Source organism: Nesoenas mayeri (assembly GCF_963082525.1).
Source record: "Nesoenas mayeri genome assembly, chromosome: 7".
Lineage (NCBI taxonomy): Eukaryota > Metazoa > Chordata > Aves > Columbiformes > Columbidae > Nesoenas > Nesoenas mayeri.
Genome location: NC_137551.1, coordinates 21,648,586 through 21,662,428, shown reverse-complemented (window position 1 = coordinate 21,662,428; position 13,843 = coordinate 21,648,586). Strand labels below are relative to the sequence as shown.

At 40.1% G+C, this 13,843-nt stretch overlaps 1 protein-coding gene across 1 annotated transcript in view; it reads left to right on the top strand.

The window, feature by feature from the left end:
* Window positions 1–13,843, top strand: part of WDFY4 (WDFY family member 4) — a gene marked incomplete at both ends in the record, with an annotated part of 133,028 nt that overhangs the window by 77,066 nt on the left and 42,119 nt on the right. Inside the window, 4 exons of the mRNA XM_080347540.1 lie at window positions 8,615–8,763; window positions 9,880–10,000; window positions 11,583–11,668; window positions 13,155–13,217. Coding sequence (XP_080203666.1) covers window positions 8,615–8,763; window positions 9,880–10,000; window positions 11,583–11,668; window positions 13,155–13,217 — 419 coding nt within the window. The remainder of the gene's footprint in view (window positions 1–8,614; window positions 8,764–9,879; window positions 10,001–11,582; window positions 11,669–13,154; window positions 13,218–13,843) is intronic.

The window sequence follows — 13,843 nt, the reverse complement described above, 5'->3', positions numbered from 1 at the left end:
AGCATAATTCATTTTCCTGCCCCTCCTCCTTTCCCCCACCTCACATACCTCTCCCCAGCAGAAGGAGACAAGCATGAAAATGTGAGGCATGTTTTCCATGTGCTGATCTCATTTTGAGCCCTCAGGCTGTCTCTTCTCCGTGTAACTCTGCAGGAAGCCATCAGAAACGCCAGGCATGTTTTTTTTTCCAGCAGCAGTCACCATGTTGTTGAGCTGACAGGAGTACTAAAAAAAGCAGGAGGGGGTTGACATTAGCTGTCCTCCACTCACTTAGTGCGCTGCGGTCCTGCCTTGTCAATGGCCGCCTTGTGAGCTGTTTGTTTGCACTTTAAGCAGGCAACTGGAACCATCTTACCTACTGCACGGAAAAGTCTTTGCCATGCTTTGGCAGATACTGGACTGATTTCTGGAACACAGGGATAGCCCTTTTTTGGAAAGTGGTCATTGTTTTATAATGTCATCCAGTGCTATTTTTTTGCATTACCATTAAGCAGACACCTTTGCATGTATTCAGATATGTGAGGTAGCTTTTTGCAGAAGCAGCATATCAAATGTTATTGACATTGTCTTTTGGTTCAGTGTCTGTTTTCAGCAAGTTCAATCTGGAGAATACGAGTGCAGGTGGGATATTACCATGCCAATATCATCTGGTCTTTTGTTTTATCTTGCTTGCAAAATAGACTAGAAAACGTATCTAGGCATTCCCGTGAAATTAATTCTAAGTATTAGATAATATGTGTTTATCACACGAACTGTGAGAGGAAGGGACTATAAAGGAGAAAGCAAATGGATGCAGTTTTAGTATAGGTTAAGGAAAGAAGCTACTGAGTGATGAAGATTAGTCTGACAGAGTGAAGACTGATCATATGAGGGAGCAGTCATATACTCTGAGCAACACCTAGACCATGCTAAATGCAGCCTTTAAACACGTCCTTTTTTTGTTGCCTTTTTTTTTTTTTTTTTTTTTTAACATTCTAAACTACCCACAGAGGAATGCATTTCCCAGAAATCAAAAGAATTAATGCCATACCTGTACAACTGTGCCTTTAAGGACATAACCACTTGCTGATTTTGCCATAAGGCTATCCCTTCTGCTTTATCAGTACATATGGTGGAAAGCAAATGTATCTTAATCCATACCTTCAAAGTAGTATTTAGTTATACTGATCATCCCTCTCTTCTAGCCAGGATCCTTGTAACGCATATAACTGCACTTTCTGTGTTCTGCCTCTAGCAGGAATGCTACAGATTCCTGTCATCTTCATTACACAGCATTAATTTATCACTAGAATATGTGCATCCTGAGCAGGCTAGATGAAAAAAATAGTATTTAATCCTGTAGTTACCTGGTTAAATAATGCATATATGAAGGGTCTGAATGCAGGCTGACTTTTGAGGATATGACTTAGCAATCATTACCCTACCCCATATGTGGTGTCATTTCCAGTTATATCAGGCTCCTTGCTGTTCTTTCCCTGTTTCTTTCTATACTCTGCACCAGTTTCCCCTAGTTCCCATCAGCTTTCAGTGATCTGCTAGAGCCAGATCTAAAAACCTTATGTGCAGTTCTGGTGAAATGCAAGAAACAGAAGGCCATTGCTGAGTTTTGACTCTGTGACGCTACGTAACATAGTAAGTGGCCGTTCAGAGAAGTTGATGTTTGTGGCTTGTCTAGGCACAAGGGTTTGGAAAGTCAGGGCAATTGTTTGCAGATGAAAGGAGAATGATGGGCTGGTAGCCGAGATTCTGTTGCTTTACCTCCTCCCTTACAGATGGCCCCAGCAGGGACCACTTGTGAAAGCTGGGGAAAAACATTGTCCCTGGTGTGCCTGGGAAAAACATGACTTTGAACTGAAAGCTGGGAATTGAGTTGCCTCATTGATGAATATTTGGAACTAGTGCTGTAATTCCAGTACTATAAAATGGTATCTATGTGTATATGCTCAAAGCACAAGTCTTTTTCCTGTGCATAGCAGTCGATGTGTGTAGTTCACTAGATTAATATATCAGACTGCAGGTGCAGACTTACAGGTGTTGCTGTCAGGGCTGTCCTCTCAGAAATCACTGAACTACCGTGTTCTGCCTCCTTGGTTTTACATTTTGCTGAAGCTCCATTAAGGCTATAGTGTGTACAGGTGAAGGTTGTATTTTGCATGTACCTTCAGTATACTGAGACTGTACGCACTACAGACATGGAAGGAGAGGTTTTATGTGATGCGGGTTATGTTACACAACACGTGCCGCAGAATTGTGCAAGAGAAAGGCAAATAGGAACCTGTCCTGACCTAATCTATCAACTTGCCTACCAAAAGCCTGAGCCAACCCTTTAAATAACTGTGACTTACTAGCAGAGACAGGGAGATTGAATTCCTATAGCTGCAACCTGAGCTTTCAACTGTGAGATTCCTCCCTGATCTTTACAAGCCTAAAGTACTCCTGCCAGGTTGTTAATGTGTGGTTAGCATATAATAGATGAAGAAAGTGTTGGAAGGCTTGGGGAATCTTTTTGGTGTGGAAATTCTGAATTTTGGAGAAGCGTAAACTTCTGTTTGCCAGTAAGACATTCAAGATGGTAAGAAATCCAAGCAGCTAGGGTAATAAATCTAAAGTTAATGAGAGGGCATGGCCCAGCAGAAATCTGGGCACAGCAACTTTCCTTGAAGGTGGGGCTGGAGAGAGCACAGGAGATGCCAAGGACAATAAAGGACTAGCATAAATCAGAGGGAGTGAGATCCATGGTTGGGGGAAGAGAGATGATGGAAGAACATGCACAGTTGGAAGAGGGAGCAGATGAGCAGATATATGGTTCAGGATCTAGGACTGGCTGAGTAGTAAATCCACTTGGTGGAGCCAATGTTTTTTAGGGGCACTACACATACCTCACATGTCTGAAAGACATCAAGGCAGCCTGTTTCCATGGGAGCACTCTTACACTTCATCCCAGTGTGAGGATGCAGCAGTAAAGAACTTCACATGTGGTGATGTGGAGTAGCAACAGGAACTAACTACTGTGGTCAAAGCAGAGGATTAGGAAGCCAAGTCCTTGGCACAAGCTATTTCTCTTTCCTGTGCTGTAGTTTCACCTCTTCCCTCCCTGCTATGGGAGCAGAGACTAATGGCTACCTCACTGCAGGGAGAAGCGCTGAAACTCTTCCCGTGTTCAGACAGGAGCACATGAAGAACAAGGTCTTGCAGGTGATTACTCCTCTGACTTGCCCTATCTGGGTTTCTGCTGCAGTAGAGAGGTTGCTGGGAGCCCCTTTTCTAGCTCATGCTCCTCCATCCCTACCCTAGCTCAGTGAACAACTGTGCTGCTAGGTGCAGAGGACAAGATCTGACTCATGCTGTGTCACAAAAACAAACAAACAACAAAACCAAACAAACAAAACCCCCACAACCCAAAAATAAACCACAAAAAACAAACCAACAAACCAACAAACAAACAAAAAACAAAACAAAACAAAAACACAAACCAAAACCCAGCAGCTTTAGTCAGATCTCTGATCTTCTGGACATGTTCTTTCACCATGTTTCTTGGGCTCCATGGATACCTCCTAGTGTTCCCCCTTCATATTCGCTTCTAGGTGTTTCTTGTGTGTGTGTGTGTGTGTATGTGTTCTCATTGATCAAAAACCTCATACAATTTTAAGGCTGTAGCTGCTCCCTGTATCTCTGCAGAGCTCTTAACAAATTTCAGGGTCCCGATTTACCACCTCAAGCAAGTACAGTGGATGCCCTAACAGTTAGTTGCTTTCTGCAGAATGATGCAACGGGGAAAGGAGCAGGCAGACTTAGCTGTGGTTATTCTTGACAGAGTCATAGGAGAAGTAGAAAGGGCATGAACTTGAACGAACTGACCTAAGGGGAAATTTAAGGGCTCATATTAATTTTTGGCAGTATTTTCTCTTTGAGAGGAGCCTGGGGTGAGACAGAGACGTCTGGGTGTGCAAGAGGTATGAGAACAATCCTATTAGAACTGGCTTCCAGATGCTATCATCAGCTAAGGGATGCCAGCTTCTCAGGCTGGTGATGGGCCAGGACAGATGGCAGCTTTCATCATAGAAAGCAAGGACAACAGCAATTCCAGTGCTCATGACCATGTACAATAAAAGAACATTTTTCTGCTGCCCCACTCTTTCTCCTAAATATCTGATATTCCTACCTTACAGCATTTGGGAAGTTGTTAGAACCTGAGAAGAGCATGCTGAAGAAACACCTCTCACATGGGGTTTTTGTCCCAGTGAAGTAATGGAAGGAGGGTGATAGTAGGCTACCTGCAAAAACGAATGTGTCTTGGGTCTTCCAAAGCAAAGTTGTGACCACAAGGCTTGCTCTGTAGCAATTGCAATGGTTTCACTCAAGTAGAAGCAGAAGAAATTTGATCCAATGTTTGTAACAGTTCAAATGTGACCAAACTTGAGCCTAGAACCCCTGTCACTAAAGACTAGGTCAAGTAGATTTAGTTTCCTTTGGTCATCAAGCAGTTGGAGAGAATGAAGCAACCTGTCATGTATTCTTAAGTTTTGATTAATGAGATGCATATGTGACAGTTTCAAAGTAAGATCAGACTCCAACAACATGCAAACTAACAGTCATTGTGGGAAAGATCTTGTGAGTGGCACAGCGAAGTGGACCTGTATTGCTTTCACTTATTATGCTAACGCAGATCTGTTTCCCTAGCAAAAATTGCAAAAGCAACATATTCTATTTCATGTACTCCTATTAATTTTAAACTCTGTGGCCCTAAGTAACATTGACCCTGTTTTACTGACAGGTCTTTCGTAGCTCATGCACCCTGAGATTCCTCAATACACAACAGAAAGGGTAGAAAGAGTATGTAACTACAGGTTTCATCTCTGATTCCTGATACAATGCTACCTGAATGTGTTGCTTTTATGCGTACTTTGCAAAGTTTTTGTACCTTTTGCTGATCAAGTGATTAGAAACAGCTGTGCGTGTTTATATTGAAACATGAGATGTGACAATGGGGAGGAAGAAGGGGCTTCAGGAAGTCTCTAAGCCACTGGTTGCTGAGAAGGTATATGAAGATCAAGAATCACTCCATACCTAGCATGTTTCTTGCGCTCTTTCCTTGAGCTACTAGGAGGTAGGATAGTTGTTTAGATGGACCTCTGAACTGACTTGGAGTAGCCATTCTTCTGTCCTTATTTTGTAGAAATGCTATGCTCAGGGGATTGTGTGGCATAGGTGTTCCAGTGACATTGGTGAACTTTAATTTCTTTGCATTGTATTTTTCCCTGATGGCATCATGCTAACACCACTAGAGTCTGCAGGAGTAGGTGGCTAAACAATTCCAGGATCTTTGAAACAGTGTCAAGACTGCATCTTCAGGCATGTAATTCCTTTGAAAATCTGGCTTTTGACCTCTAGAGCAGATATGCTTTTATGGCTATTTGCTTAAAGGCAACTGAAACATTTACAAACAGCTCTTCTGAAAAACAAGAAAAAAACCCACGTCTTTAGCTTTAATTCCCTCATGTGTCTGAATGAATAGAGCTATCAAGAGACGCAGTGCTTTGGGCAATACCTTAGAAGGTAATTATTCAATTATTTTATGTCATGTTTGCTTCATTGATTAATGATTCTAGTGGCTGGTGAATGGGATTCAGTTCTGTTTTGACAGAAAAGGAAAGTTTTTATTTAATCCATGTTAATTTCAAGCTGCTTGGTGTTTTAGTGCAGGACTGTAGGTACAAGACTGTCCTGATGGGGGTTCTCTAGTACACCTCTTTGTCAGATCTTTAATACTCACCTGTAATAAAATGAGCCCAGTTCTCAAAAGGAGAATGGACTCAGCCCAAGGGCTCCAGTATTTATAACAGTGCAGATATATTTAATTCTGTTGGGGGTGTTAACATAATATTGAAGAAATAAATTTGGCACTGGTGACTGTTGCTGGTTGGGCAACAAGGCCTGATAACGTGCCCTGGTCCTGCCTTAGGTGGAGCAAAAAATTATCATTTGTGCCAAATCATATTTGTGATTGTGAGCAGGTCTCCTTCACAATCAGTGTGCCTCCCAAAACCACATGTGATCTCTGGCATATGGGCTGGGTTTGTTGAGGTGGATTTCTTAGATGTCTGGATTTCAACTTTTGTGTCCATTTAGCTATTTTACACAGCTGCCTGATGTTTCAATATTTGATTACCTTCCTTATGGGAAGAAGAGATCTTTCTGCTATTTAATTACTTCAGGAAACCCTGTGGTTTGCTAATGTGTGCAGAATTCCCCAGTATTCTCAGTGCAAGCATACATGTCTCTAACCACATAATGGCACATACGCAGGCACTCTGGTTGAGAGTTCTGTGGTTGGCATGTCGCTGTAGAGAGGGACATTCCTGTGGGATCTGCAGGAGAGGTGATGAAAAAATGCTAGCTTCCTCTTAGAAATAATTTAGAGGGGAAGGAGACTGAAAGGATTTTCAACAAAAATTACCCACAGAAATCTTCCAGTTTTCTGGGTTTTTTTTTAAACCCAGAATTAAAACCACCTTTTGTGCTCACTCAAATTATTTCACAATGAAAACTCATTTTGTTGGTAAAATGATTGCTTTTCAGTAAAAAAAAAAAAAAAAAAAAAAAAAATCCATTATTTATGAAATTATTGTTTATGTTGTGCTGGCATCCAAGACTGAAAGCTTGTGGAGCAGTGTAGATTTGTTTCAGCTGACCTGAGCCTATGTGTGTTTTGGGATGAAGGCAAAAAAGGTGGTAGATTTAGTTCTGGAAGTAGAGTGAGGAAGCAACAAAGGCAGAAAGCAAAGAACCATACTTACTCTACATAGCAAGACTTCACATGACCTAGTAGAATCAATGCTATTTCTGGGTCATTTTTGCATGCACAAAAAATAATACAAGACCACTGTTCTTATGAAGATTGGTAGAGGTAAGATTATTGAGATCTTAAGAGAAAAAACAAACTTCATAATACTTCTTGTACTTTTCAATCAGTTTTCTTAAGAACTTTGCACTAGATTTCTGAACAAGCAAACTTCTGCTGTTAAGGAAATAACTCTTGGATCTACTCCCTCTTTATGCAGCCCTCTGGTCCTTGCAGTTTTGGATTGACTCAGCTTGCAAAATTTTACATTCATTTCTGGATTGTGGGTGGTTCAGGATTGTGTTTGATTTACAGAGGGAGCTCAGCAGTGACCAGTTTTCTTAGTACGTAAGGTGGTATCAGTGCGTTATGATTTGGAGATAGTATGAATGCTTGAAGGGAGTTTTGCAAATAGAGGGTGCTTCATTTCAGATTAGGCTGATGATTAGTTTCTGCCTCCTTCCTTGGGAATGTGGGAGAATCTACTTCAAAGTTCTGGTTCAAACTGGGCACATCAGTGAGTTACTCTGATGTTTCAAGGTGACTATGCTAACTAGCGGACTGTTCTTTTGGAGCAGAGTATATATAGAAGATTGAATCAATGGACAAGAAAAGTAAAGAACTTAATCCCTATGAACATTAGGGAATTATTTTGCAATGAATTACTGCTTGATTTAAAATCAGAACTTTTAAGCTTCCCCATCCCACCTAATTTGCTGGATTGTTGCGCTCTTCTGGTCTATTTATTAATCTATTTCCTTTTCTATACCATCTCTCAGTCATAGAAACTGTTCCAGGGAAAAAAAAAAAAAAGAAAAAGTATTTTCCTTTTTTCTTTATCAAAACCAGTCAATTCCCAGTCAGTTCCCAAGCAAACTTTCTGTGAGCTGGCATACATAACTGAAGAACGACCTTCTTGAAAAATTCCCAGCCCTTCTAAATTGTGAGTTAGAAATTCCTCGGTTTTAAGGTCCAATTTAATTTTCTTAGGAGAAAGAAAAAAAACATGAGTGTTAGAGATGTCAAGGGAGGGGTTTTTTTAACTATTCCAGAATGTTTAACTAAATCTTTATTTAAAGACAACTAGAATCATAGATTCATATATTTTGACTGGCCTTCTACATAATATAGGAAGGAGAAGTGCCAATACGTGCAGTCTTGTGTTACTGAGATTTCAATCCATTGTATGCTGATCAGCTGCCCATGGTGGGGTAGATACCAAGTATATTAGATCCTTTCCTTGCTTGTTGCTCCTTGTGATCCCTTTGCAGGATTTTTTGAAGTATAGATTTCACTGGGATTCAAATAAAATTACTTCACTTTTCTCAATATTCTAAATATATATTTATTATATGGCACCCTTTTTGTGTATGATTCTGTACAAGTTACTTCTTTCCTCAGCACTTCAACTCCCTGCCTGTGTAGTTTGTATTGCTGCCTAACAGGGTTTTGCAGTGCTAACTCCTGCAACATTTGCAAGCTCTTCATGTTCTGTAGTGATGTCACTAAATACAGCCACAGATAGATGGGGAAGGAACAGATTTAGTGGGGGAAAAGGGCATCAGACCCTCCCACTACTAGTACCACAGAGAGGCATACACTGTCAGTCATATGGTGATTTTTGTGGCTGCATCCTTGTAGATCTGCCAATCAAGATGGCACCTGGTTTTGTTTGAACATTTGTCCTTCTGCAACACTGGGTCTTGCTCCCTGCTGTCGCTGTTTCTTATGTTACCCCCACTCCTGGCCTCACGATGTTTGCTTCCGTACTAGGTCACATTTAAGTGCTCTGTGGCAGTTGTGCAGGGACATACAGCGTTGGAAGGAGTGTTGCTCTTTGGCAAAGAGCACTTTTACATCTGTGAGTGCTTTGTGTTATCCCCTCTAGAAGAAGTCTACTGTACACGTCACTGCTTGTCCAGGTAAGTCATTCTTGCCTCCAAGAGATCTGCTTGGTTAATGTCAGTATTGGAACATGGATACCTATGCACAGACTATCGGGGGGATTTGAAGAGGGATATTATTATAGCATAGCCATGCTTTCCATCTGTTCACAGAATGTTAAATATAACATTCTGTGTGCTTGTTCACAGGCTTTAGAGGTGCAACAAGGACTCCCAGCTCCAACAGATGGAGATGGTGGGCAGTCCAACACATTGGTGTTTTTCAGTTCTTTTGAAGTGTTGCTAATGTTTCTTTCTGACTGCCTCCCATCTTTTATTCATATGGTACAGTCATTACAAGAGCCTTTAGCTTCGTTGTCTCATAAGTTTTTGTTTGTTTCTCCAAGGCAGAATCGTAATTAATATTTGGCACACTGCTATCATCTTTGACTCATGATTTATTGAAACTGATCAATATTGAAAATGAGTCTGTTAGACTTAGCTCTTTGTGCACACTGTGTGCTCATGTGCAAAGCCCAGTGGGACAGTGGAGTAACTCAGTGTTTTTACTCCCTGACTGTCTGCTCTGTATCCGATTCTTACCAAGTCCAATATCAGTCAATCTGATCAGGTGACTTAAGGATTGATTGGACTGGGTCTGATAGAAACTTATGTGTTGTTTTTTTCTCCAAAGAGATCTACTATAGGCTAGGCTGTGGATAGCAATTGCAATACATGTACACAACTAAAGTAATAATGACTTAATTACTTATTTGTTAGTTCCAACTAAGTGCTGTTTACAGTAACTGTGTGTCCATATGATGCTTGCCATTGACCCAGGCTCTCAGGTTCTCCCACCTAGCTCCTTCCCTTGCTGCTTCTCAGACTTCAGTTTGTGTGAAACACTGCTGTATGCCTATTTGCATGCGGTAAAATAACTCCTACCCTTAGCCTTCACAGACTATTTATTTTGGGTACTAGTACAAAATCTGCCTTCATTATTTAGCTTTGTTTTCAATCCATGTATGCCCCCATTTATCTTGTTATCTCTTAGTATTTTTATTTTAATTTAGGGAGAACTTGGATGTTCATGAGGGCTCTTCTTATCTTTTTGTTTCAAATTAATTTTTCTTTCTTTATATTTGTCTCTTCCAGCATTAGTGATCCATTTATTTTCAACTTATGCCATAAAGATCATGCTATGGGAGACCAAATGTGTTCCCGTTATTCATATAATGATATAAAAGAGATTCGTCTGATGCGCTTTCTTCTGCAGGTAGGAACTAACATGCTTGGTCATTTGAGGGAAAGCTGCAATAGCAGTAATGACATCTGACTAAAAACTACTTGCACAATTTTTACCGAGACTACTGAGATTTCTTTGCTTGAGTCTCAAAACGCTTTTGCTCCCATCATTGTTTCATTAGCCTTTGGTAATACAAACTCCTTCCTACATTCATCAGAGTGGAGAGGTTGGCTCATTAGTTGTTAGGCTAACAATGTTCTTCACAGTTTATCTCAATGTTTTTGAAAATAAGACTTGAAGTCAACTACCTGTGTTTTAGTGGAAGCTCCCAGTAAGTGTCTGACTTTCAGCAGTAGTCAGCTCCCACAGACTTCAGTAGTTTTGGACTTAATGGATTATGAGTGTGTGTTGTTTGTTTTTGATGTTTTGGTGGGGTTTTGTTTGTTTGTTTGGGGTTTTGGGGTTTTGTTTGTTTGTTTTTGCATGGGGGCAGACGGATGGTGTTTATTTCTGCTCAGTTAATGAACTGAAAACTCAGGTATCTGTATCAGGCTCTCAAACTCTTGCACTGGGACTCCAGTGAAAAAACATTGCAGAAAAAGAAGAAAACTAATTCCTAGTGGAACAGGTGGATCAGCTGTTTATGCAGCTACTGTGTCTCAGAGAGCTGATGATCTGTTCATGCACGTAGCCTGGCTCAGAGCACAGCACAGTGAAACCACACGGCCCGATTTTGTAATGGCGACACTTGAGCAGCCGTGGTTTGGAAAGCTGAGCTTCAGAGCAAATGCTGCAAGCTGTTTATTGTCATAGCTGCTCTCATATTACCTTTCTGCTTTATACTTCATTTGTGAATCATGGATCAGGCAGTTGCCATTGTGATGTTTTTCCAGGTTTGTATTGCACCTGCCACATTTGGATTGAAACTCATGTCTGGGTTCCTAGACACTATACGTTATTTATAGTTCTACTTGATTGACTTTGCGGAAAAAAGGACCAGTCACTGAGTAAATAATAGATTTATATGGAAATACATACATAACAATGTATGGAGACATTGTGGAAAAAAGGAGGTGAAATTTTCATATTTGAATATTTAAAGCTGCAGTGAGAAAGGTCATAAATTCCCATTCCTCTTTTGCTGCTTCTAGTCAGGAGAAAGTATTTCAGAATTTCTATTGAGTTCAGTATTCATTTAGAAAGCAGTATGATTACTTTTTAAAAGAAACTCTTCTTTAGAATCTTGTTTTTGTATTATCTTTTTCACTTAATTAGAAGTTAATGCTATTGGTGTTTTGTTAATCACACTGAGATTTCAAGATATAAAAGCTTCAGAAGTAGCAGAAGGAGGTAGGTGATGGAACCAATATCTGGAGTTTGGTTTTACTTCAGAGAAGCACTTGAACTCCTAGTGAATCCCATAGGACCACTCCTACAATTTGAACCACTGGGAATATTAGGCATATTATGCTACATTTATTCACATTTTAAACAAAGTTAAAGCCTTTTTCTTTTTTATAAAGCCCTGAAATATTGGTCAGACCATGATGGATTCTGCAATGCTAGGCTTTGCTCTGCAGCACTTCACACTGTAAATTATTTACCTTTCCAGGAGATTGCCTTGGAAATATTCCTCAAAAATGGTTACTCCAGGTTTCTTGTCTTCCATGACAGTGACCGAAATAAGATATTTAAGAGGTAAGCACTACTTCATAAAAACATGTGAACACCCAGGTGACATTCCTGGTCTATCATCCCTATTTATCCTCTGCTTCAGATGTCTACCTTTTGCTGCCCCAAGGGCTTTTTCTTCCGTTGTGGCTCCTTGGTCTTTGAAAGGCTATACTTAAGCAAAGCTATGAAATTTTCCTTTTGCTAACCTGTGAATTCTTCAGAGCATTATACAGCCATTGATTCATCAAGGGAGCTAATGCATGTGTAGGATTCTCCTAGCACCCCGTGGTGTGTTGTATGTCCCTGCATCTCAAGAAAGTGCAATTGTAGCTGTGCTGCTTCCTCTCTCTGAGATGAGAGCTGCCTCCATCTCTCCTCACAGTACTGAGTGAAAGAAGATTTCTTGATGCTTTCTTTCAATACATGACGTGTCATTAGATCATTTAGGAATAAAATATTTTTATCTCTCTGATTCTGACTTTGTGTCTTTGGTATGGAATTAACATTTAACAGTGGAGGTTTTGTTTAAAAAAGATTTTTCCTTGTGTGCTTTTCTTGTTTGACAGAACTTTAGTGTAAGACTATGAAGTGATTAATTTGGACTTTGTTTTCTTGCACGTTTTTTTCCTACTGCAGTTCTGGCTGTTACATCAGGTTTACTTTCACTGTCCTTTGCACAGGGTAAATACTTCAATACACAGTACTTCCTGTTGTAAATTCTGCAGCCTGGACTGAGCATTATTATTGTTCATTACTAAATAGTCATAGCAGTTCCTTCTGCTCCTGAAATATCTGAACAGGTTCTAATGGAGTATTGCTTAAAAAGTCAATGCAGATTTATCTATTCTTCCTTTCTAAACTGGCTGCATAGTGTGGCTACTTAGAATCACCAGGTTCTGCCCCAGAGGCAGCTGCTATGTTTAGCCCCGTCTTTGCTGTCTCTGAGCTCTGACAAACACCTCCTGGGGAGTCTTGCAGAGGCAGTTCCAAGATAAAGTTTTGATTCTCAGTTGCCTGTATTGCCCCTCAGCTGCAGGTCACCCAACATACGTATTTCAAGGTTTTACTACATCTGACATCATAAACCCCCAGTGAAAGCAAAAATAGAAATGGCTGAGATATGGGTTGGTATTCCTTTTTGCCATTTTTGCTAGATAAATGTCTGAATTGCTTCTCATACTTTGGCTTTAACTAATAGTGCCTTAAACCACCTGATCAGAAATCCATAGCCGTATATATCAATTTGAGGACCTGTTTGGGAAAGAAACTGCTTTTATCCAGCCCATAGGCAACTCCATAATATTAAATACATACTTTTACTGAGTTGTCTTGCAGCTTTCTCCTAGGTTAGAGTCTCAGTGAAATGCTGTAGCATCCTCCAGGAAGAAAGTTTCTGTCAGGACTTGATATACATTTTATATATATATATATATATATATATATATATATATAAAATGTTTACAGAGAGCCATTTAAATAATTATAATGTGACCTTTCCTTTCTCCTATAGATTTTGCTCTTTCCAACCTGCTTTGAAGTCAAAGGGGATAACAGAAGAGTCCCTGAATATAAGGTAAAACATAGGAAACATTGGATAACTGCAGATAACAAGTGCAATTTTGTGAATAAGTTGCACCTGAAAAAAAAAATCTAGAAACTTACCTATTTGTACTCCTGGTTTTAAAGATTCAAAGGCTTCCTCAGAACTTGGAAAAGCATTCTAGTGTACAGTATCCACAATATGATGACATGAAGAATGTGTTGAGTACCTGAATGTGCATAGTTGATTAATAATTATTACCTCCTTAATATGACTTCTTGGTAGACTCTACACAGATGGTTAGTGTGGGAAAGAGACAGTCAGTGAGGTGAGGTTAGAGCTAATCCATAATGCTTCTGCATAATGGCCTCTTTATTGTGTGGTTAGGGCAGACAGCAGTAGATGTACACATGGATGTTTTGGCATGTTACAGTAGCTGTGCACTGGAGATTCCAACTTGTTGTCCCTCAGATTTACTACTACAGGAAAAGAAAAACATTTTCTCCTTGTGGGAGATGATTGAGAGCATGTTCCATGCTGACCTTGAGTCACCTGCATACCTGTAACTCTTCTCAGATATCCAAGGAACACAACCCTAAGTGCCTAATGGTCCCCTCTGAAATGTTTGCCTGGAGACTGGAATACTGTTGAGACCTGAG